At 46.2% G+C, this 26184-nt stretch overlaps 1 protein-coding gene and 1 non-coding gene across 2 annotated transcripts in view; both read right to left on the reverse strand.

Moving 5' to 3' along the window:
- The window catches only part of ALPK2 (alpha kinase 2), a 93820-nt gene that overhangs the window by 38706 nt on the left and 28930 nt on the right, over window positions 1-26184 (reverse strand). The window contains exon 4 of the mRNA XM_040984672.1: window positions 23750-25438. Coding sequence (XP_040840606.1) covers window positions 23750-25438 — 1689 coding nt within the window. The remainder of the gene's footprint in view (window positions 1-23749; window positions 25439-26184) is intronic.
- On the reverse strand, window positions 15307-15410 carry LOC121159781. The gene has a single exon (XR_005884434.1). It is a non-coding gene; the product is annotated as a U6 spliceosomal RNA (small nuclear RNA).

Below are 26184 nucleotides of genomic sequence, written 5' to 3' on the forward strand. Positions count from 1 at the left end.
GAGCGAGTGAGTGGTGTGTGTTGTTTTCGTCCCACAGCCTGAAACTTCACTGCAGATTTCAGACTGGATAATAAGAGGAAAAATTAAATCGTAGGTTCTAGGAGAGGACTTTCAAGTCAATATCACTCTTTACAGTTTCTAGAATTTGTGAGCAAAATCAAAACCAAGGTAGTAGCAATTACCGTACTGCACCTACAACAGTACGCTGCACAGAACAAGTTCTTGTAAGGTTTAGAAACAGGAAATACTTGTCACGGTTACATACTAGTACTTTGCCTACTCAGCGTGGGCTTCAAAGCACATCGCGAGGGTGGTGTGTGGCACTCGGAAAATCTGAATATAAACATAAATAGTAGTCGGAGCGCCTACTTGCCACGTGCCTTCACCTGAGAATGAGGAGATCGTGCAAGTCTGGGCTTGGTACCCCCTCATGTCCCATGGGTGTCCTCTCCCAAGTTAGATGCGAGTTGTGTCCTCAGACTTGCTTCTTCATCATGCTCCCTTGGACAGCGAAAACAATGGAGGGATGGGGTGCCGAGTACCATAACTAGGGCATAACAGCTGCCTGATTTGGTTTAGAGACAGTGCCTTTTGGCAGGAGAAACAAAATTCCTCAGAAAGCTGAGATCACAGGAGGAAGACAGGGTTAGTCTTGTCGTCATTGATTTGCGCAAGACACAAGGTGGGTGCTCAAACAAGTGAGTGTCCATCTAGCAGGGAATGAGCCTGGCTTCTCTTCTCTCCTCGGACCTGTGATTTCCCACTCGTGTCATGGCCGAAGCTCCAGGCTGTGGCTCCTGGGCAGCTCCTCTCGTCATCACCACTGATTTGGTGGCTGATTGGCCCTGGCCTTCCTGAGACCTAAGCTAAAGCCTGTGTTCCTTTTTGAGTGGAGAGAAGCATCTTTTGTTTTGAACCATGAGCAACTGACGTTTCAAATAGGGACTGCTCTGAAGACAAAACGACTATCCCAACCGTGGCTGGGTAGTATGCATGGGTGTGGTGCCCGCTGGGCACAGAGTCATCAAATGTGATATGTGGACTGAAGGGTGAAGTCTGAAGTACCTCATGGTAAAGATGAGGGGCCTCAAAGGTATAACGGGAGGGTGAAGTGCGGAGGACCCTGGTGCAAGAGACCACAGTGACTGCACCCATGCAGATATACGGTTCACAGAGGTGCTCTGGGTAGCTGAGGCTGGTGGGGAAAGTCTCAAGAACTAAGGGAGAAAGATGACTGTGTGTTCATGCTTGGATGAGAGCTAAAGAGGCCAAACATGCACTGCATTTGTATTGGGTGGTTTGAAAATGTACACACAGGGACACCTCAGCTGTGTGTGCCCCTGTGATTTCTCTGTATTGTCTCTGCCATTGGTCTCCTTTTCCCAATATGGCTCCGTCTCCCGCATCACAGACAGGGAATGGGGATGGATAGAGCCTGAGGAAACGTTCTCTCTGATTAATCCTGCTTCCACTTTAGGGAATGTTCACACCTCAGCACTGCTACCCCTGCACCTGATGTTCCTGAAGGTGCTGTCCACACTGGTAGAGGAGGCACCATCCCCGTCTCCCCAACCTCAAAAGGGAAGAAGCCAAAGGTCTCCTGTCTTAGGGATTTGCAGTGTCTCCCAGCAGGGAAGGTGGCCACTGGCCCAGCTCTCACACTTTTGTTATCTGACTCTGCAGGTGTAGAATTGATGCAATAACAAAGGTGATTCAAAGCGCCTCCTTCCTCTCCCAAAGCTCAACTTGAGGGATCAGTGTCTTGCTGAGCCAAAACCAAAACCCAGTCCCTGGGCTACGGGGGACGAAGGTCCTGGTGGCAGAAATGGGAAGACATTGTTTCTATGGCTGCCCTTGGCACATCCTTGATTGGCACCCATGCATTGGGTGACTTAGCACACAAAGCACTTGTCTTCTCAGTTATGGAGCTCAAGGAGTCTAAAATCCAGGTGGTCCCAGTGCCACACTCCCTTGAAAAGGGCTTTGGAAAGGTATCTCACTAGCCTCTTCCAGCTGTGGGAGCTCCCTTCCACCTCGACTAGACCTTGACTTGAAGCTGCTTCACTCGAAAGTCTGCATCTGTCCTCTGCGGCTGCCTTCTCTCTGTATGTGTCTTCTTAGAAAGACACCAGTGACTGTATTTGAGATCCATGCCGGTCCACTAAGACCTCCTCGCAACATCTCAGCCAAGAGCGCTTTTTAAAAATAAAGACAGATTCTGAGGTTCCAGGCGGACTTAGACGTTGGGAAGAAAGAAGCCCTGTTGAACCCACACAGCAACTCCCTCTTTTCCTAGCAAACATCACTGTCCTTACTCCTCATGGTCTCGGCACTGAATGGGCGTTGTAGACTTAGGATAGAAAGATCTAGAAGCATCTTCCAGCAGTAGAGTAACTCCAGGGAAGCTGATTCTAAGCTAGCAGTTGTAGCGAACAAAGCTTATCCAGAGTGTGGAATTTAAGGCAGCCAAGAGTCCATCTCTTGGAGCCTGCCGTCACCTCTGGGGGAAGATCCTAACTATGAGGGCTCCCCGTCTACCGATGGAGAGTGCAGGCATGGTGCCTGTGGAGGCCCTGCACTTGCTGTCAGCTGCAGGCCCTGAACCAGAGATCGAGGAGGTGAAAGCCGAGTGGTTTCAGGCTGCTTGTCTTCCTGCCCAACCACCTCATCAACTCGATGGTAAGCATGAAGGCACTTGTTTTTAAGCCATTACTTAAAAAAAAAAAAAAAGCCCCAAATCTCTACGTAGTATCAAAATACCTGTGCTGACTCAGAAAGATAATTTGTCATACCTCAGCAGAAAGGGGAACTTACAGAATGTGCAACCTTGCCTCCTCCCCCCCACCCCCACCCCCGCCCTGGGCTCTGCCGCCTTGGTGCTGGCAGTCCATCACAGGAGGCGGGGCAGTGGGAGTTTTCAGGTTGCTCTGTCTTCACGCAGTCTGGCTCAACTCAGCGCATGTTGACAGGCAGCGTGTTTGTCCTTCACATTCAGAGGATGAATCAGACCCAGCTCACAGAATAACATCCCAGCTGGGAAGAGAAATGACTACATCATACAGTAAACATCATAGCATATTGTGTGATGGAAGAAACCCATTCTACTTCAAGGAAGAAGAGGAGGGACCCGTGCCATCAGGGAAAGTTACAAAATTAATTCATTTGCTGCATATGCATTTACACCCACTCATTCCTTCATTTCCTTTACTCAACAAATACTTGCATTCCAGGCCTGGTCCTGGATTCTGGGCAAGAACTTCACCAAAGTGTTCATCTACTGGGAACCAGCATTCACCTCAGTGGTCCAGACTTAGGGCCAGCAGATGTGCAGCAAGGAGAGGTTATTAGTGGGCCAGAAGAAAATCTCTTGCTATGTCCAGATAAAAGCATGGATCCTAAACAACCAAGGGTGTGAAAGGACAAAAGATATATCCACGAAATATACATCCAAGTCCTCTGGTACTCCTGAATGAGACACTATTTGGATATAGGGCCTTGTAGACACAATCCCACTAGAATGGGGCCATTCTGGGCCCATTGGGGTAGGCCCTAATCCTGTAACTGGTATCTTTGCCAGAAGATCCAGAAGAGAGACAGTCAATGGGAGGCCATGTAATAATGGAGGTGGAACATGGAGTGATGTGGCTACAAGCCAAGCTGAGGATTGCCAGCCACGGGCAAAAGGCTAGAGGGAGATGTGGAAGGGGTTCTTCCTAGGAAACACTGACCCCAGCTACACCTTGACTTCAGGTTTCCATTCCCCATGACTGTTAGAGAGCACATATCTGTTGTTTGGAGGCACTCATTTGAAGGTCATTGTTAGAGCATCCCTGGGAAATGAATGCTGAAGGCTAGATACCCATCCAGGGTCCCAAGGAACTAGCATTGACAGGAACTGGCCAGACATGGGGCTGCAAGCTCAGAATGCATCATAATCAGCTGTCATCTCCTGGTCCAGGGAGTCTCACCTGGGGACAGAAGCTGTTTGGGCTGCAAGTGACCTGAGTGCTTAGTCCACCTGTGTGCTGTCAGGGCAAAGTGCATACCTCAGTCATTAGCACTCTCGCCCTCCAGTCATCTCAGCACCACACACTCCAATCCTTGCTCGGCCTCTTGTGGAACTGATCCAGGCAAAGGGAAGGCACATTGCTCTCTCCCTTCCATTACTTACGTTTGGCTGAACTGAAGCAACTCATGGAGGAGTTGAGTGCATTTGGGACAAGGAAACTTATCACAAGCCAGGAACGCCTGACAAGCCTTGGAACACCAAGCAGCAGAACAAATCCTGATGCTCTCTCTCCTTCCTGCCTCCCTCCCGCCATAAACAAAGCATCCCTGGACTCAATGCTATCTCTGCTGAGGTCATGCAGAAACTCCCTTCCAGGAATGTTTGAAATGCCAAGTCTGCACAAAAGATCAGCTCCCACCATCACGACACTGCAGCTGAGGAGCTGCCATCTCCCCTATTCCCCATATCTAAGATATATAAAAGCCCGGAGCTGCACACCCTGGGTGGCCATTTCCCTCACATGTGAAAAGTGGTCCTGGGCTGTCTCCCAGGACAGTGGAGAACAGTCCATCAGACTCTTTCAGACTCTCTCCGCTTTCTCTCTTCCCCACAGCCACCTTTCTTGCAGGAATAAAGATCTCTTGTGTGACTGGCTGCATCTGGCGTTTGGGGTTTGTGGTGGAAATTCCTAACAACCTGTCCTTGATGGATGTCACTCTAGAGCAGCTTACTCTGTCCCTAAGCAGATGGAGAGGGATCTTCCTCACTGCCTCCATGAGAGATGGGAAGAGAGAAGAAAGAAACAGCCTGCATTCCAGATTAGGTGTCCAAATCCTTCGGCTCCCAGGAGACTTGGCAGGGTCTTCAGGAGACTTACTTAGAGGTCATTTACTGCATCTCTAAGGTCACATGCCTCCTTACTCCTAACCTGTTTTTTTTTTTTTCTGTCTCTGTGTCACCTGATGCAAGTGCAGGTGTCTTTACAAATTGTGTGACTCCCTCCAAGGTTAGTTTCCTGAAGCCTGGGGCCTGGCCTTGCTCATGGCTGCATCCCTGGCACCTACAAAGGGACCTAGCACTTAGTAGGGTGCAGTAAGTATTTGCTGGAAAGAAGTATTTGGGGGGCCAAGGCACAATAGGCTAAGCTTCTGTTGGTGGCACCAGCAAGCCAGATGGGTGCTGGGTCGAGCCCCAGGTGCTTTACTTCTGATCCAGCTTCTTGCTTATGGCCTAGAAAACCACTGGAGAATGACCCAAGTCCTTGGACCTCTGCACTCATATGGGAGACCTTGAAGAAGCTTGTGGCTCCTGGCTTTGGATTGGCTCAGACTCAGCCCTTGTGGCCATTTGGGGAGTGAACCAGTGGGTGGAAAATCTCCTTTTCTGTCTCTGTAATTTTACCTTTTGAACAAATTAAATCTTTTTTAAAAAAATGGGAAGGAGTGTTTTGACTGTAGACTGGAAGGTGCTCAACCTCCCTGGCTGAGAAAAAAATCACTTACCCTGGGATGGAAGCAAGGAGACAGGGAGCTGGGGGCGGGGGTGGGAGGAACTCTGCTCACCACTTTCAGGATAGGAAGGACAGGAGATAGAGCGGGCCTTGCTGTGTGGCACCCTGCAGCATAGGAGGCCCCTAGGGCAGCAGAGAAAGGGCAGGGAGTTGGGACAGTTGTCACCTCCAGCAGCGACCTCAGAGGGCTGACAGAATAAGGAGATGCAGGGGCTCTTGCCACACCATGCAGGATGGGGGATACTGACATCCAAAAGACTCGGGTGACATGTCCTATGATCTGCAAATGTGTGGCTCTAAGTGGCACCAGGGAGAGGGAAGTGACATTTCGTAATCACACCTGTACATTGGCTTCGCTCCAGTGGCGATACTGCTGTTTGCTACTGCCTTGCACATGTGACTGCTTCTCCAGCAATGACATGCAAGTGCATGTGAGGCAAAGGAAAAATGCTGGTCCAGTGATTTTTCTGGGGACTAGGTGGAGGTGTCCCAAGGTACACTGGAAAGATCAGAAAGATGTTATTTGGCATTTGACTTGAGTTTTCCTTACTCCCTAGGCCAGTGAGGAGCCCTGCCAAGCCCTGCTTCTCACCTTCCTATTATTACCACCTGAACATGCCATATTCCAGCTATTCTGCACCTTGTCTTCCTGTAACATGACAGCACTTCAGAAATATCATGGGGGAAAAAAAGAATAAGCATTTTGTTGCAAAACAAATCTTGAAATCCATTTATGTAAGAAGCTTTTAAAAAGTTTGTGGGTGGGCAGGTATTTGGTATAGTAGTTGAGATGCCTTCACTTTGTACCTGGGTAACCTGGATTCAAGTCCCAGCTCTGCTTCCAAGGAAGCTTCCTGCTAAGGTGCACTCTGATAGGCAGCAGGTACTTGAGTCCTTGCCACCCACCTTGGTGACTCAGATTCAGTTTTGGGCCCCCCTGATTTTGGCCTAACCTGGTCGTGGCTGTTGAAGACATATGGAGAATTAACCAGTGGATGGGCAATCACTGCCTGTTTCTGTCACTGACTTTCAAAACAAAGTTCATGAAAAAACCTATGCATGGAGTTCAGAACATTTTGCAGCAACATAAATATCATTTAATTTCATTTTTCCTCAAAAATTTTGAAATGCCCTTATATGCCCCACTGAGTTGATTAAGATTCTAATATGGGCACTCTTAACTATGTTTGATCCTACTGCATGCTTAATTGACCAGTGAAAACTGGTCAGACCCAAGCTGCTTCCTATAATTCTTTCTTAGTGATTATGTTGACTTGAAAGGTGCCTAAGGAAGTAATTAACCTGATTTCTGTTACAATTTACATTAAATTGACAATTTCATGAGCACAGCCATTAGGCTAGTTTCACAAAACAGCATAAAGCTCCAGGTCATATCCGGATTCCCATAGTGCCTAAGCCCAGTGACTTTTTTTTTTAAAGATTTATTTTTATTATTTTTTTATTGGAAAGGTGGATATACAGAGAGGAGAGACAGAGAGGAAGATCTTCCGTCTGATGATTCACTCCCCAAGTGAGCGCAACGGCCAATGCTATGCTGATCCGAAGCCAGGAGACTCCTCCGGGTCTCCCACGCGGGTGCAGGGTCCCAAAGCCTTGGGCCGTCCTCAACTGCTTTCCTAGGCCACAGGTAGGGAGCTGGAAGGGAAGCGGGGCTGCGGGGATAGAACCAGCGCCCATATGGGATCCCGGGGCATGCAAGGCGCGGACCTTAACCACTTGCGCCACCGCGCCAGGCCTGCCCAGTGACTTTTAAAGTCATTTCTTTGTCCGTGCAGAATATCATGGGGGATCAAAGGTAGGCACCATGCAATGCCACTCAAACCACATTTCTGGCAGTACTCACATCTGGCTTTGAGCAGCACCATTCTAACCAGCATTTTCTACTACTGAATGATTTCTCTAGGGTCTACCTGCCTGGGAAAAGTCTTCATAAACCAGCAGTAAATGGAGCTCTTAGCCCTGGCAGCAAGGTAAGGGCTAGATTGCTCTGGATACCGGGCCCTCAAACATCCCCACTATCTCACGGTGATGTTGACTGCTCAGTCTGGAAGGGAGCTGTCATTCCTTGCCCAGAGCCCTTGCCCTAAGAGCAGCCTAACTATTGGGATAGGGTTCTAATGATGAAGACTGTGGGCTCATTTATAAAAATGACTCATTAGTTCATTTAACTAGGTAGCCCATTCATGCACGATACAAAATTCCTGAGCTATATAGTAAAAGTGACAGTCGCCAGGCCTGCCACTCAGTGACTCAGTCCCCCATCCTCAGAGGCAACCACAGTGATCCGTGAGTTTATTTTGGTCCCAAAGAGAGCTCAAGGAACCCAGACCTAAAATGGAAGCAGAGAAGCAAGTCCACATCATGGCTACAGATGAGGGCCTGGCGTCAGGCAGGCTCTGTCCAAAGCAAGGCTTCTCCACTTCCCAGGATAAGAATAGGATTAATCTCCCAGGGTGGTTAAGATAAAGCAATGAGCACAGGGGCTTAGCACAGCCCCTGGCAAGTACTTCTACTGAAGCTATGTCAGACAAGATTGCCTCTTGGGTGACTGAGGTGGAGGTTGTGGGGCAGGGGAGAAGCCCTAATCCCTTGTTACTCAAAGGGCGGTCACCAGAAATCCCTGAGAACTGATGGGAAGCGTAGACTTGCTCCTGTCCAGACCCACAGAATTAGAGAAGCCGAAACTACCCTTTGATAAGCTCACCAGGAAGAGAAGCACAGACCTGCCTGATCCTGTTCTGCAAGGCCTGGGTCCCAGCATCCCTGCCCGCTGGTCACCTGCCCACAGCAGCCCTCTGACTCTGCTTGCTGAAAGCTCCGGACATAATCGTATCCTACTCTTCCACATCTGATCTTTAGACCTATGACCTGTGACCTCAGAGATGCCTGGAATGCGTCCTCTTTTGTCCTGTAGGCTGACAGTAACCTGATAGATGGCCTTTGGGCAAGGAGGCATGTTGTTTTTAAAGTGACACAAGAGATGCCATGTGGCCTGTCCAACAAGTGGCAGAGCTGCCAGAATGCCAACTGGGACACCTAAGCCCCAGTGCTGGGGGCTGGCAGTGGCAGCCATTCAGGAGAAATTAGTTTGCAAGGGTTGGGGCCGAAGAGGCTGGGGGACTCCTGGCTTTAGGAGCTGCTGTTTGCTGGGTTTTGTTTGTTTGTTGTATTTGATAGCGCCTAGCATGGCCTGGCACGTCAAATTCCATACATGCTGATGGACGTGTGGCATCACGCACAGCCCTGACCCCAGCAGGACCTCACCAGGAGATGGTGATGAGCCAGCCAAGGCCCACTCACTCACACAAGGATGGGGAGACCATGTCTGTGGAGGCAGGACAGTGGGAGCGAGCTCTACTCAGCGTCACTGTGAAGCTAAGGGTGCTCTAAAAAAAAAGTCTCCTTACAAGAAAGAGAAAGAGGACTCCAGTTTGTCGCTGGATCTGCTGAGAGGAAAAAAACCAACGCTGTGGCCTGCAGCGGTTTGGTTTTTAAAACCACAATTACAACAGAAATAACTTCGAGCTAGGCGGTCCAATCCAGAGCCTCTGGCCAGATGTGGTTAGCAAGCATCTGACACATGCCATGTGTGGCAAAGGAAGTGAAGTATAATTTTATTTCATTTTCACTAATAGGTGTATAAAATTAAAAAAAAACTGTTCTGTGTGATTTGGTTAGGAAAATTTTTTAATAGTTTTGGAAATATTGGGGTAGGTGAATCTATTGTTTAACCATTTACTTCATCAACTATAAATACAGAACAAAGTGTCCCCCATGAAGAGTTAGCATTGGAATTGACATATGCTATGAATGTAAAATATGACCCAGACATTCAAGACTTGATACCAAAATAGATTGTAAAATATCTTACTCATAATTTTTAGATGGAAACCATATTTTGGTGGTGTTGAATTAACCAAATATATTACTAAAGTCTGTTTCCCTATGCCTGTACTTTTGAAAAATGTAGCTTCCAAACACAGCGAAAGCTCTCCTGTGTGGCCCAGCCTCTGGTAGAAGAATGGGTAATACAGTTGCTTTCAAGCCAGCATGGCAGTTCCTCAACTGATTATACCGAGACATTGGGCTGCCCCATGCCCAGCCATTTTCCCAAGAGAATTAAAAACCTGTGTTCACACCAAAGCCCAGATATGCATGTTCATGACAGCGTTGCAGTAGTCACAAAGCGAAAGAACCCAGTGTCTACTAGTAATGCATGGCTGTAGACAGACACAGTGTGTGCTTGCAATGGAATGTCTGGCCACGGAAAGAGATGCAAGATCGACAGACGCTCCCACACAGGTCACCCTGAAATATTATGAGAAAGAAGTCAGACCCATAAAAGCCACATTCTCGACAGTCCCAGGTGTCTGAGATGTCCAGAATGGGCAAATCCACAGAGACAGAAGGCTGGTCAGGGGACTGCTGGGAAGAACTTACAGCTTCCTCTGCAGGATGCTCAAAGCCTTATGGAACAGCACCATGGCGATGGCCGCACAACCTGTGGATTCTTTCCAGAAAATTCCACATGCGTGTGGCCAACATGAAGTTTCTGTTGGACAGAGCTGCTTCCAATGAAGCAACGGGATATTTCCCCTGACCCATCCTTGGAGGAGGATGTGGAATTCAGCCAGAGATAATCAGCTTGGAGCTGATTTTCATCCTCTTGAACCCCAGAGGATACCTGACAAGATCCAGAGACATTTTCATAGTTACGGCTGGCATGGGCATGAGGGGAGAATATCATGACAGGCTTGCAACACAGCTGAGCATTCTACTACACATAGGAAAGCTGCACATGCCCAGGAGCTCTCTAGCCCCCACGTCAGCAGTGTTGGTGGTGAGAAGCCCTAGCCAGCCCATGGCATCCTGGGTGCCAACCCTACTTCTTGACCTCCCTGAAGACAAGCCACTCATGGCCTTTCCTGAAGGATTTTCTCCCGGAGCCCAGTACACCCCAGTGATTCTGGGGACAGGCACAATCTCGAAGGACTCAGGACTGGTAGAATCCTTGACCCTAGCTTTCATCTGTGAAGCTTCCTGAGTGCCTTAGGCCAGTCGCCACTCCCTTTGCGGTTCTCTCATCCATTGATTTTCTAGGCTGACAACAACCAGAATTTGCAAAGTCTGCATCATGCATGGGTCCCTTCTCTGACTCCTGGAGTGAAAACCTGAAAGAGGCCTCAACTCACTTTGAAGTCCCTTTTCAATGACCCATTCTGTCCGTGTGTGGCTGCTGCGACAGATGACCACCAACACAGTGATCGGGACAGTATAGGCTTAGTATCGCACTTGCCTGGAGGTCAAAAATCCAGCCTGAATTTTGTTGAGCTGAAGGTGTCAATGGAAATGCTCCTCCCAGGGAAAGAACTCCTCCCAGGAGAGAATTCTTCTTTTTCTGACTCCAAGAATTGTTCTGTGCTCTTTGGCACACAGTCCATTCCTCTAGTTTCAAAGCCATCGGGCTGGCTCCCTCAGGTCTCCCCCGGACTCTGACAATCCTGCCTTCTCTTTTATAAGTACCCTTGTGATCACATGGGTCTATCCACAGAACCCCGGATCATCTACCCATCGCAAGGGCAATGACCTTCAATCTTATTCCTTTTGCTGCAGATGATAAGATCATCACAGATTGTGGGGAGCAGGACGTGGATGTCTTTGTGGGCGTGGGGGGGTTGCATTATTCTCTCTGCCACATTATTACTCAGTGGGCAGTCACTGGGGTGGAGTGGGGAATCCCGGGGTGGGGAGTCCTTCAGTCACACTCTGTTGTCTTCATTCCATACAGAAAAGAAATTGGGTGTTCTTACTTTATCGGAGTTGGATAATTAGCCCAAGTTTTGACAGAAGTATATACTGACTTTCTACACTCTAATTCTCAATGGGCCTATGCCTTGATACAATCACTGAAAAGTTTGTAAACGGCCATCCATTCCCCTTTGTATAGTTCAAAATGATTTTACTGCAGGTCAAGATATTTTCCCATTGTGTTGCACTGCAGTGTTCCCACGTGGTTGTCGCACTTGCTGAGCTTAAATCCCTTTGACTGTGCGGAGTCAGTAGAGGGAGCACATGATTTTCAGCTCAACGTTTATTGAGTTCTTCTCACTCTCAGGTACTGGGTGTGCTCAATAAAGCTCAGTGCTGACCCACATGGAATTTACAGTCTAGCAGGGGAGACTAATCAGAATTCTGTCCACCTAATCCAGGGGTGTTTGCACAAAGTCAATCAAGTCAGGAAAATTGAAAGCTATAGCAGACTGGAAGGTTATGGGGGGAGATGGTATCTTGCAAATGTTTTGAAAGAAACAACATTTGAACCCTAGACTATCAGAAATGAACCAGCATCCTCCAAGGTCAAGTGCACATGATCTCTTGGGGGATAGGAAAGTCAACTCCCATGGGAAGCTTCAGGAAGCTGGCTCAGTTTGAGATTCTCCCCAAAGCTGACCCTGAGTCAAGAATTTGGATGCAGTGGTTGGATTGGGAAGTGATTCCATGAAGCCTGGGGAGAAAGGAGGCATGTGAATGAGGGGAGGAAAAACAGGTGGTGGACATGCCTGAATATGGGGCGGCTGTGTGCCTGCCAGGGACCCAGTCTCAAAGGGATTGCTAAGGAACTGTCCCATTCAAATAGTCCTGCAGGAAGGAAGGGAAGTTGAAACAACCACCTACCAGCTCCCATCCCTCTTTGGTGGGGAATTTTCCTGACTTCCCAGATATGCTACCCAGAGTACGGGCCAGGCAATGAAGAAAGTTCTCAGGCAGTAGGGACTTTATTAGGTGCTGGAAATTCCCAGATGGGCCGAGTAGCAAGGGGACTCATACCGGGAGGATCCGCCTCAGGAACAGTAACATCACGTCATAGGGCAGGTAACTTGGTGGGACCAGTTGAAGGGGTTCTCTGATTGAGTGACTGTGACTATTCTCAGTCAAAATTCAGAGGTTGTCATAATCCTTACCTGCTTCGTTTCATGCTGTGTTGATCTGACTGCCAGTTTTGTCACTTACGTAGATGTGGGCCGGCTCATAGTTTTGTGAAAACACCAAATGCCTCTAATATGTGCCAGGAATACAAGAACACTCAGTAAGTTGTTACTACTACTGTTACTACCACCACTACTATTATTATTGCAGATAACAACAGCACTTCTGTCTCTCCCACCAGTTATGCCAGCTTTTGGCCAGGTATTTAGAATGATCTGAAAGTGAATCTTGGGACTGCTTTCATTTGGGGCTCTCTAACAGTATGACAGGTCATTTTTGTGACATGCTACTTAGTTTTCAGTGAATAGCTCCTTTTCAGAAAAACATTCTACTCAGTGAGCATCCATGTGAACCCAATCGTAGCATCATCATCATCATCATCATCATCCCCCTTAGAACTTAAAGCCACCCAGTGAACAGACAAACGGCAGGTATTCCCCAAGAAGCTATTTTAGAACGATTGGGATGTCTTTAGTAGTTGATTCCATCATAGTGTATCCAATGGCTCTCAAACTACCAAGGCATGTAAATGTAGTTTCTGAGGGTGATCTTATGTCTAGCTCAGGCCACCGCCATCAAATGCCAGGAGGAGGTGGTGTCAACAGGAGACATCTATTGCTCACAGTTTTAGAGGCTGGGAAGGTAATGATCAAGGTACTCTCTGAGTTAGTGGCTGGGGAAAAACCCTTGTCCTGGCTTGCACTTATCCACTGCTCACTGTGTCCTCAGATGGCAAAGAAAGCCAGAGGAAGCATTCCAGGGTCTCTCCTCATACGGACAATAATCCTGTCACGGCTTCCCACTCTCACAAACTCACCTAACCAGCATCACCTGCCGGGGTCTCCTTGGTCCTTAGTACATTGCAAGGCAGGACATCAACACATGAAACACTACAGAGTGGCTTTCTCCGTGGGAATCTGGCATTTTATGTTTATACAGTCTTTCTGTACGTGCTTCTAGGAAATCATTAAGAAAGGAAACCACATCCATATTTATTGTTTTCCTTTTTTGTTTGGTTGTTTCACAACAGTAGCTCATTTTTAAAGTCTCACAGGGCTTTCTGCGTCTGTGTTCATGCTGGTGGTGTCTTTCCCTCAAGGGTCAGAAGGAAAGTCTCTCACTGACTTTTGGAGAGTTCTGGGATGATTTGGAAAAGCTGTCATACTGAAATATACACACAACCTTTTCAGAAAGATGAACCGGAGTGTATTTGGAATGTGAAGTAGCTAGAAGGGGAGAATGGTGATTGTTTCCATTTAAAATACCAGTGTCTTGACAGTGGCCTTCAGTAAGGACAGAATCACAGTGAGTTGTAACAGCATTAAACCACTGTCCGAGGCATTTCGCTTCCGGGCTAGCAGTGCCCAAAGGGTGTGACGGCAGGCCTGGAGCTTCATCTTTTTCTCATGAAACTGTACAACTCTCAAGGGAGAAGACAGCTTATAACTGTATGTAGAACCTTGTCATCTGCTTACAAGCATTTTCTCAGATCATTAAATATTTTGAAAGCACTGTTTAAGCACTGCGTAGTGTTCCCAAGAGTTTCATATCTCACTTTATCTCATCATGTCCCTACTGTTAAATAGAGAAATTGTTCTCAATGTTTCCTCACTATAAATCATGCTGTAGAAATGAGAATTCTTGTCCAGATGGCTCTGCTTATGCTGCTGATAATTTCATTAGCTTCATCACTGGGTCAAAATTTACATTCTAGCAAATATTGACGATGTGTCATTTAGCAATATTGAACCAACCTGTACTCCTCCCTTTTGCCAGCCTTTTCAGCATGATAGCTCATCAGTTTAAGAATGATCTCTGAAAATTGATAAAGGGAGGGGAGGATGAAGGAATGAGGGGAGGACGGGAAAGAGGCAGGGAGCTGCTGTAATGGTGAGGGGTGCATGCCTTGCCGTGGCCCACTTCTTTCATTCCTTCACCCACTTGTCATTAACCTAATTTTCTTTTCTCACATCATTTTCCTTGCCTCTACATCACAAGTGCTTTCCTAAATTTTTGTTTGTTCTGAAATTCTAATTATAGGTGCAAAATTCTTACATTTTCAGATTCATTGATTTGTTTTTCCTTTTATGGTTAGGAAAACTTTTCTCAACCTGAGAACGACAATTTCTTTCACTTTGATTTTTTTTTTTTTTTTTTTTTTTTTTTGGCAGTTGATGCAGTTAGACGTTCACAGCACTTCAGTTCCTAGGAAACTTCTAGACCTTTGTGTTTAACCCTGTCCGGAGGCCCAAGGAGGAGAACAGAAACCACTCAGGGATGGTAACACTGCTTAATGGCAGAACCAGAGTCAAGCCTTTCTCTCTGACAGCGAGATTTCTGCTGCTCTCCAAGGAGTTGCCCGCCAGGATCACTGTGGTGTGTGTGCCTACCCTTCCAGACTTCATCACTGATGATGTTGTGTACTCATCTCTGTATGGACAACACCACACACGGCTTTAGGTTGGTTTGGGGGGCATACGTGGTATGTGCGGTTTGTTCTGTTTCACAATGAATCTCTCTCCCTCCGTGCTGTGTCTGAGAGGTCATGTTCTATCTAGCCATTGCTCCCCATGCATGTTGCCCTACACAAACCATTTTGCCAGCATATCTTTTTGGGCCTTGGGCAAGTATTTCTCAAGATGAGATTTTGAGAAGTGAAACTGCTACATCATGAGTAAAGTCTTTTTTTATTTTAAAAAGATATTGCCAAAGTGTCCTTTTGCTGGTAAGGACCATTTCCCCGAATCTCAAATTGACATCTTCCTCTGTGTGGTGGGTGAAAGATGTTATATTCCTTTAATTTTATGTTTTCCTTGTGCAGGGGCCATGCCAATCTTCTCTGTATCGTTCCAATTTTAGTATATGTGCTGCCGAAGCAAGCACAAATGTTATGTTTTCCTAACTACTCATGAGGTTGAACATTTTCTTCTATGTTGACAATCTCCTATGGGCTTCACACTTGAAACAATCTCTGTTTGGGGGCATTACTTCATACTAATATACTTTGAAAATTCATCTTTATATATTACTCATATTTCTACATTTTCCTCCAATCTGTGCCTTTCCTTTTATTTGCAGGGTCTAGTTGTTATTGTGACATAGAAAATTTTAATTTGGTGTCACCAAAATTATCAATTTATTTATTTTGGAGTATTTTGTGTTCCAAGGAGACTTTACCCCTTTTGGCTATAAAAATAGCTTCTAATAATTTTCCATGCATTTTTAGTCCAGCATTTTAATATTTAGTTCTGTGATGGGTGTTGACTTGGATTCCTTAGAACGCACAGGTGTTTTTTCCTTATGAATGGCCAACTGTCTCAAGATGGACAATATTTCTTCCCTGAGGGTTGGGAGGTTATTCTTGCTATCATAAACCCAACTCCCATATTGAGTCTGATTCTTTATGCTCCACCCCATTTGTTCTTTGTCTTGATCTATTGTGGCTACTACCACAGTGTTCTGATTGCCATGGCTTCGGCATTTGTGTTGGCAAATGGTTGGTTAGTTTTATGCTTTTTCCATCACATTTCAGAGACACAAGCTCATCTGAAGTCACAAACAAACAAAGAAACAAACACACACACACACAAAAAAACCATGACTGACACCCAGCTCCAACCCAAGGTAGTGATGAGAGATTTGTTGCAGTGTTAAATGATTTGTGACAGGACAAACTCCTGTCCTAGCTGCCAAGGGACCCTCCTCTCACCAGGCTGCCCTACTGCCACCCAAATTCCTGCTCCTCAAAATAAAACTCAGCTGCAAACGGCACACCTGTTTTGGATTAGTTGGAATAAATCAGGATCTGTGCTTATTTCAGTTGTTTGGACAGGTGACATACAAGCTGCAAGGACAGCAAGCCAACACAAAAGCAGAGAGAAATACAACTGGGGGAGCTTTGCTTTTCCCTCTTAGGGCAAAAGGGGCTACACAGCAACAAACATTTAATCAAGTTACTTGGTTATACAGAAATAAAATGGTGATATAGTGAAAGTTTTCTCAATAAACATCTAGGTAAGAAAGCCTTTGCACAAAATTAAAATTTCTGTTTTGACCAAATGAGCAAATCTGTTTATAATTTGTACCTTAGAAAATGAAAACTATCTTTGTATGGCTGTCTTAGTATTATGAGGTGATGCTGACTGTAGTGGAAGTTCATTTGTAGAGCTAAATTCTAAATATGTGGGCCCAGTGTAATAACTCAACTGGCTAATCCTCTCCTTGCAAGTGCTAGGATCTCATATGGGAGCTGGTTAATGTCCCGGCTTCTCCACTTCCCTTCCAGGTCTCTGTTTATAGTCTGGAAAAGCAAAAGAAGGTGGCCCAATGCTTTGAGGCCCCGCACCTGTGTGGGAGACCTGACAGAAGCTCCTGGTTCTTGGCTTGAGATTGGTTCAGCTCTGGCTGTTGGTGCCTTTTGGGGAGTGAACCAGTGGACAGAAGATCTCTGTCTCCTTCTCTCTTTAAATCTGCCACTGTGATAAAAATAAGTAAATCTTCAGAAAAAAGAGTGTATGTGTGGGGACCTACACTTGAGGAGCCCTAGAAGTCTTGTGGTTCCCAAGCTCCCAAGAGTCTTTAAGGAAATGCCTCAAACTGCATTCATCCCAGATCTGACCAATTAATTAATTAGTGCAGAGTCTCACAGCTCTAACTGCCCTCAAAAATCACTCAACTTCTCACAAATTCAGCTAGTCTGGGACTTAGGACTCTTCAACCTGTTCCTCAGCAGGTGACACCAATGCACTTAATCTAGGCCCTCACCTGAAGACCCTGTCCTGAAACCCCTGAACCGACTAGAACCTCAGCAGGAGGAGGCATCCAGGACCTCCGGGCAGCTCTGCATGGTGGAATGTCTGTGGAATGAGCTGAGTTCTGCAATGGCTCTAAGGTCTGTAACAGAGATGCAGTATGGGTTCATCTGTTTCCTGGGTAGAGGAAGCCTGAATGGTTGGAATCAGTGATAGAATCTTGATCAGGAAAGAGAATCCCTAGAAAGGTATATTTTAACACAATTTGATATGGAGCTTGCCCCTGAAGGTCTGGTTATCTACTGCGTGTGCATGGTCTCCCAGGCCTGGCTTAGCAACAGCCATAGTGGCTTAGAGACACATGTCTGTCCCTTAGTCCTCTGGTTTGCACTCCTGAAAGGATTTCTAGAATGTCTACTGGTGCAATTACAGTGTCCACCGTGGCAAACTGCAGCCAGCCTAAGCTACCTCCCTGGGCTGTCCACGTAAGTCTGTGAGTTTATGTTTTGACTTTGTCAGTCTTTGATTTTCAAATGTTCTGTTTGCTAAGTGACCAGTGGGAAATGCTGCTTTCTGCAGAAGCTCACACCACCCCCACTGTGTGATTTTGCAGAAAGTGAGGTGTCTTGGGAATGCAGCTATCCCAACAGGGCAGGAAATGACCTGCAGAAATGACCCTTGACCTCTACTGGAAAAATGATCGCAAATGAACTGGGTTTTGCTGCTTTGCTAAGACCATAGGAACTCTGCTAGAAGTTTTCTAGAATCCCTGAGAAAGTGGCAGAAGTACTTCAGCTTGCTTGTACCCTGCCTGGCACGGTAAAGCTTGAGCCCTAGGCAGTGTCTGTCTTCCACAGTCTAACTGCTGTGCCTCACAGTTATTCGGGGTCAATATCTAAGCACCCTCGACCCTCACCTACTGAAACAAGGACCTCTGGGGAGAGTGTCAGGTATCTGTCAAAGGTTGCTTCAAAAATGTTGAGGAAATAGGATTAATAAGAAAAGTTTATTTAATTGAAAAATAATTTTGAGATTCCTGTTTTTCCAAGAATTTTTATGAAGACACTTAGAGGGCAGCATATGTGTTTCTAAAACCCAGTCAGGGTTCTCAGCCTGGAGGCACTGAGAGCTACCTGGGAGCTTTGAAAAGCCCCAGAAGCCAAGCCCCACTGCAGGCTTCATGCATCTTCGTGTTTGGGAGCTCCCAGGTGAGCCCAGGTAGAGGGGCAGCAGGGCTGAGATCCCTGCCTGGGAGGGTCCTGTTTAATCTGAGAAAGAGATTGTTCTCCCCATAATCTGATAAAAATGCAGGGTCTGATTCCGTGGGGCTGGACCAGGGCCCGAGAATCTGCATTCTTAACCAGCCAGTCGGCAGAGCACACCGCACACAGCAAGCACAGCTGTAGGTACTAATAGCTATTCCTTGATTAGCTCACCCAGACTGAGTACAATTACTGCAGCGAACCTGGGCATTAAGGGATCGTGTGGATCTGGGACAGTTAGTGGGCATTTGGCAGAAGTGGCCCAGCAGGCTTTGTGATGAAAAACAAAACAAATGTTTGTGTTACTCTCTGGGTCAGCCATAGAGTGGTGCTGACAAGAAGTGTGACTGCCACAATCTGAGAGATGAGCAATGGGAAACTTCTTTACCCGTCGCATTTTCGGGAGAGATCCAGCCCTTCAGCTCTCTGGAGTCACTTATTTGAACAATCTCCAGGTTGGGTAGACACACTTTATTATTTAGACAAATTCAAGATCTCAGGTTGTTCTGGCACACATAAGAAAACGGTATTACAAGAAAGTTTATGTATATTTTCCCACGTGTGTCATTCCTGTTACTACATGGCCGTGTGGATTTCCACACAGCTGTTTTGCATTGCCTGCCCAACAGTTAGGCTGAATTTAGCTTTAGAAGGAGTTTCTACCACACCAGCTCAAATAATGTTAGCCCAGAAGAGGTCAATTGGTTCAAATATAAGCAGGAACTAGTGGCCTAGAATGGCAGGTGGCCAGCTTAGGAGGTGTGTTCACCCTCAAGCTGAACTTGGACTTCCAGGTTTCTTGCTCACTGTCTCTCTTAGCCTTTGGCTTTTTGTTTAAATCAGTCAATCCTCAGGATTCAGGCAAAGGTGAGAAAGGTGGTACAACTACACGGTCCCCATCTTTATAAATAACACATAGTCCTATTAGCTGCTCCTTAGAAACCAAAATGCTCTTGGCTTCTCTGACCTCTAGTTCAAATGGACTCTGAATCTAGTCAGTGTGGCAAGTTCATCTAGACCACTCTTCCCAACTAAACCCAGTGTTTTGCCATGAAGTTGATGTTATTCTAGTAAAATCCCTAGCAGGATAAGCTTTGGTCTCACCTCACAAAAGGAATGAGATGTTACTATCTTATGGATTTTTACTGGTCCTTGGCAATATGCTAAGTATTCTTTTTAAAACAGGCTTAAAAAAACTAACAATAAATGTTATTGGAAAAATTAAACATCCGTAGGCAAAAACAAAACAAAAACTCCTCAGGTTAAATCTCACTCTGTAAAAACTTAAAACCAGCTTAAATGTACAACACAAGGCTACAAAACTTGCAGGGAAACAAACAAACAGAATATCTTCCTAAAGGAACAAATCGATAAAAAGAACTTCATCAAATTTGAAAACTTTTGTTCCATGAAAGTCCCATTGGAATAAAAAGGCAACAATAGGGAGGAAATTTTTGCAGATACACAAAGGATTAGAATATTACTATCAATAAAAATCAAAACTTAACCATACTAAGAACTCTAATTAGAAAATGGATTAAACAGATACTTTGTCAAAGAAGATATGTAATTGGTTAATAAGCACGTGAAGGAATGCTCAACATCACTGCTGGTTAGGAAAATGCAAATGAAAACTGTGATGGATATCACTAAATGAATACCAAAATGGCTAGAGTAAAATTGTAACATCACATGCTGGTGAGCATATGAAGAAATTGGGGCTGGAAAACGGGTCCCCTCCCTGGCTGTCTCATTGAGTATATGCAAATATTACAAAATCCCCAAATGTCCCAAGCATTTCAAATCAAGGATATTCAGTCTGCACTCACACACTGCAGCTACATATTTAGCCCTATAATTGAGTGCCTATTGTGTGGCTGGCCCTATTTCAGGGGCTTGGCATATGTCAAGGAACAGATGCCCTCCAATCACAGGGCTCACAGTGGTGTTGCCTGATCAGGAAGATTATTAACTACTAGGACCTAAGAATACATTTCCACAGTGTACACTGATGATCCCATGCCCCCAAAACAGAATGCAAACCTTAGGGGTGAAGCTGTGCAGCTGGGCATGCGGGAGACACAGCTCTTTGGATTTCTGACTGAAGATGATCTTACCCACAGTGTGGTTGGGAAAAGAAACCCAAGATGGGCAGGTTGTCAGGACTAGCCACTGAGTTGGATCAGGAACCAAGATGAAACATTGGCAGTATGACCCGTGAAGATGACTCAAGTTAGCCTGGGGTACCCTCTCTATTTTCCACTCCCTAACTGGGATTAGCTTCATAATCTTCCATAAATGTAGGGAAACTGGGGGCTTTCCAGTCCTAGCCTGGGTGAGTACTATTTCAAGACAAATCCTAACAAGATGGTCTTGAATGTAAGAGAGAGAAAGGAAGACAGAGTAATTCACCTGGAGATAGTCTATCATCTAACCCTGTTTGCAAGACAGGAAAGTAGAGAGATGGAATTTTCTCAGAATGCTAAAACTAATATACAGATGAAGATAAAATATTTAAAGATAAGCTCCTGGTCAATGTCTCTCCAAACGTCCTGAAGGTAAGTGGATGAGACAAATTTAAGAGTGCATGAATTTATTGTTAGTCCCAATGCAGGATTCTTGACCATGGCAAGCCTTGAGGGTCAGAAACAAATATTGAAATGCCTTTGGACTCAGTCATGAAAAGATTGATCAGTCTTTTATAAACAGTATTGCAAAGCTGAATTTAGCTCCCAAGGACCCACCAGTGCTTCTGTATCACACTGGCAATGATGTTTAGTCATTTACTTTACATTTGGCTGCACTTTATAGCTAGGAAATATAGAGATCTCTTACAATTAAATGGAAACTTTTTGCTTGGGTAAGAAAATTGATGTCCTCCAATATGTGAGTCTTTGTGAGAAAGTCTTCCTATTTTAGTCAAAGCAAAATAAATGCCACGGGCTCAGAATTGCTTTTAACTACCCACCTCCTGTTTGAGTTAGAGGTTGTCTTTTGAGTGAGAGATCAACTCTAGTGACCATAGCCAGGTGTCCACAGTCTCTTCTCCCTGCAGGAAATGCCAGCTCTTGGGTTTGCTTGTGAAACAACAAGGAGCCTGGTTCTGAGATCAGAGCTTTAATCACACCCCACAGCATCGGTCACACCTGGAGCTGTTAGCTGGTGTGGTGGCGAGGTAAGGGTTTTCTGCAGGGAATTCAGGGACGAGCAGAATCCAAAGTCTATTTTGCCCAACATGTTTTTGAAACCCTCAACATGCATTTTCTAGAGACTTTCTGAAGACCCCATGTGTAAATGGATTTCCAAATTTGGGGCACCAAAATTAACTTGTATTTTTCATTTTCATAAACTTATTGGATCATACCTATACATAATCATGCAGGTGCACCTGGGTAAGCAAAAAAAAAAAAAAAAAAAAAAAAAACCTGCTCAAGAATTAAACAGGGTGCATACAACTGGGTGACGTTGACCCCAACACAGCCCAGTTATTTAGCATCAATGCTGGTGATCAAGTAAGGCTGATGGACACTAAAGCACTCCATCTCAAAATTCAGTTTAGGGGACAAGCTGAGCATGGAAACGGGGCTCCTTTGTTTGGCCAGATCTAATGGTGGGTCTAAAACACATTGTCAGTAGCCCTGCCCCTTTTCTACTCTCACTTGGACCAGTAAATCCCGCCCCACCTCTTAAGCCTTTTATAGGAAAATTGATTTGCCCAGTAAAACATTCTAAATAAATAAACAATTGTCAGACGGTGCCTAGGTGAACTAGAAAAACATTTTACGAATAGAAAAGAAAATGGTCTGTTTCCTGGCATTACAAAAAAATTAACATTGTCACTGTATTGTGTGAGTATGTGGAGAAGCCGGCTCTGTAAAGTGATCTTGAATATGAACCTGCAAGCTCTCTGTGCGGGAGCTGCTCGGTGGTATACGGGTTGAAGAACTGAGACCAAGCCCTTCAGTTTGACCTTCCTGTAAAAAACAAAGTAGAAATGCAACTTTTCCCCGGCTAATGGAGAAGCTGGTCAGAGAGTGTGCTCAACACTGGCTCAGATTTGGAGATCCTCCAATTGCTTATTTTGGAAATCACTATATATTGATTTTTCACTGTTTCACAGAGAAGTCAGTGCCCTTGATTTTGGGACTCTAATTTTCTTTGGCATCTAGGAGACTTTATATCAAGATAATACCAAGTTTTTAGCCCAAAATTGAGAACAGAGGCAAACAAATCACATTAAAAATAAATGATGACTTTTTTCTTTTTTTAAATTTTGAATTTTGTGGTACAATTCCATAGTGTCTGGAATTTCCCTACCCCCTCCCCAACTGCTTTTCCCCATATTATGATAGTATAGTCCTTCATAAGCAGTCATAAGTAACTAATGGCATTTAAAAGGCACTTGCTTAGAAAGGTCAACATTAACCATAGTATAGTATCAGTCCAAAGCCCATTTAAAACTTTAAAAAAAAAGTGTTTTTTTTTAACTCAGTGATAACTGCCTTTGTGTGTTAACTATTGCCATGAATGTAATTTGACCTCTCTAAAATATACCCAAGTCAATATTAGAGTAAAATAATTTTCCTTCCTGGTGGGTGTCCTGTAAAGCATCTTTCATACCTTATCGTCTAAGAAACACAAAATAAAAACATGTTCAATCATGTACAGTCCACCAGCATAGCAAATGCTACTTTGTCTGCCTTTCACAATATTCTCAAGAGAATTCTGCAAGTCTTTGGGACACATTGAAATCTTTCATTTGCACATTGAGTTCTGACAAAAGCCAACACTTTCCATCTTCCAAGTAAACCCCCAAAATGATTCTAAAGGATGTTTTTTCCTCCTTCAGAGGCTATACCCAAAACGTCTGCTGGAGAAACCTGCATAGTGCCATTGCCTAGAGAAATGCATGCAGTAGACAAAAGATCAGATTTCTTTTTCCAGCTGTCCAGAAGCCCATTAGTGCCTCTCACTTCTGTCAGCCTCTTGCTATAATTAGGATGGCTTAGGGTTTATCTGGGTCTTTTTACGAAACCAGATTTCCTTCCTAGCAGCAGTAGCTGTCATTCACAAGTCCTCTGCTGCTCTTGGGAGTCTCACTCTGATTTACACGATGGCACGGCCACCGTGGCTGTGCCGCAAGGGAACACACACACACACACACACACACACACACACGTTTTGCATTGTGACTTGCACAGCTGGTTGCCTTACCTGAAGAGGGTCGTCGTGGACTGGAACCTGGCTTGTTGCAAATGGGTTATCCCCCCACAGTTCTTCTCCTACCAGGCTTGCATCCGCTCCTTGCGGGAGTGAGACTGCTGGTGTAGGAAGGCGTTTTGCATCGTGCTCTGCCTGGGCCCGGCTGGCATGTTCTCCTGCACGAATGTGGGCCGTCCCATCAGCAGTGCCTGCCCTGGTGTGGGGGGTTCCTCTGACGGTACTCCAGATGGGTGGGTGCTCCACAGCCTGCTGTGGAAGAAGCAGCTTTGGTGAGGCTACTGGCAGGTTGGCACTCAGCTTCCTGTTCCTGCCCTTTGCCCCCAGCTGCCTCATCCTGGGAGGTTTCTGAGAGCCCCTCTTGCCCTCCGAGTCCTTTTCCCCAACACTTGGCTCAGCCATGGGCCCTGAGCACTGCATCACCCCCGGCCCCCTAGTCCAGGACCCGGGCTCCATCTCCGCCGCTGCAGGCTCCGTGGTTAGCAGTCTGTCGCTGGCCAGCTCCTCTTCTGCTTCAGGACTGTCTCTGGTTTCCCCTTGAATTCTTGTATACTCATTTTCAGGAGCTGCAGGGGGTGCTGGAGTGCTCCCCTGTTCCAGCAGCAGGGACAGCGCCGCTGGGTGAGGTCCCAGCGCTGGGGGACTGGGCCTGGAGGCGCCGCTGCTTCTTGTCCCCACTCCTTGGGCTTGTGAGTGATGAGCACAGAAGCCAGGGGTGGCATCCATAGGCCCGATGTCACCTGACACCCGAGGCCCACAACCCAATACATTAGGGAAAGGCTCACGCCCACCCAGGCCATGCTCACTGAATTCCACCTCTTCGTCATCGCTTTCTAATAAAAAAACACACTCCGTCCCCTGCACCTTCCTTTGCCAAACTGCATTAGAGTAATCTGTCATAACATCGGAACATTCCAGATACTCCAGGTCATCATCTGAAAACTCCTCCGTGCAGGTTAGGGTTATCTCTGGGCAGAGTTCATAGTCACTGTCAGAATCCTCGCTGGAAGCTTGCGGGTTGAGTTGCACGGGGCCGGAGGCACTAGCACTTGGGTCAAGACCTGCAATGACCTCCGACAGCGGCAGGCTGCAGCTGATGTATTTGAGTGCCCTGGGCTGCTGCAGACCTGAGGACGAGTCTTCCTCAGCAGGGCCATCGGTATGGAGCTTGCTACACAGCGCCTCTGTTCCTCTGGAATGCCTTGCCTGGCAGCAACACACTTCTTGTTTTTCAGGAGTATTTGTTGAAGCAGGAAAAAAGACCCCATCTACCAAGCTCTCCGGGTCACTGGCATTGTTAGCCTCCTTGCATTGCCTTGTGTCTTTAAGATCGGGGAAAGTTCCAGAACTGGATGCTTGAGTGTCCTCAGCGGCCCATAGCTGGAGTGAGTGGGGACAGCTGAGTTCATCGGGGGAGGAATCAGTGGGTGAGGGCGTACCCCGGGAGCTGCTTCCTCCTTCCTCCCAAAAATACTCTTCCCCGTCAGTCTGATCTGCCCCTGGCTCTTTGCAGGTCCCCGAGTCTTGTCCCCAACCTGCGTCCCTGGCATTTTCCAGATTAGAAGAAACTTGGGCCTTCTCTGCCACACACTGGACCTCGACAGAAGCGGAGCAGCAGATCATGCCGAAGCAGTTCTTAGCCGAGACCTGGTAGACAGCAGCATCGTCCGCCGTACAGCTGAGGGAGAAGGGCACACAGGTGAGTTGGCCATGCATGCAGGCAATGATGATGAGCACTTTCGCTGCACAAGAAAAGGGCTGTGCCAACTGAGACCACAGTGGAAAGTGCCTTGGGAAGCCCGCCTTCCTCCTTGTAGCTTTCCACAACCTTCTTGCAAACTGGCAGTGCTCAGCTGTATTTGGATGAGTAGGGGAAATGTGTTTGTATTTTGGTTTCTTCTGTCATTTTAAGTCATCTTTATGTTATGCCAATTTGAGAAGGCATGATGTTTTGGAGTGAGGCATTATATTTTCTGCTAAGATACCCTACTTTGGAACAAAGGAACAACTTGAGCCACAGTCCTTGTGCAGACCATACTAAAAAGGTGTGGCTCTTGCCAGGGGAATGTAAAGAGAATAGCACACTAGGATTATGTGTCCAGAGGACAGTGTCATTTCCTCTTTAATTTAACTTGCCTGGAAGGTCTAAAGCCCAGGCGTGATCCCTCCTGGCTGGAAATTCCTGTCCCCTGGCCGTCCTGACCGACACCGACCAGGGCAGGTGTTTGGCTTTGGTCCAGCATGGAAGGGACAGGATCCTGGATCAGATAAAGCCTGCTCTGCCTGTTCAGGACAACCTATGGCTCCTCCTCCACTGACTGAAGTCACAGAGAACCCAAAGCAGAACCCCAGATTCCACAGTCCTAACAAAAACATGCTACACTTGCTGGGTAGGTTTCCCTCTTTCCCGCTTTTCTCACTCTG

The sequence above is a fragment of the Ochotona curzoniae genome, unplaced genomic scaffold (genome assembly GCF_017591425.1).
Source record: "Ochotona curzoniae isolate NIBS_2020 unplaced genomic scaffold, NIBS_Ocur_1.0 contig_43, whole genome shotgun sequence".
Taxonomy (NCBI): Eukaryota; Metazoa; Chordata; class Mammalia; order Lagomorpha; family Ochotonidae; genus Ochotona; species Ochotona curzoniae.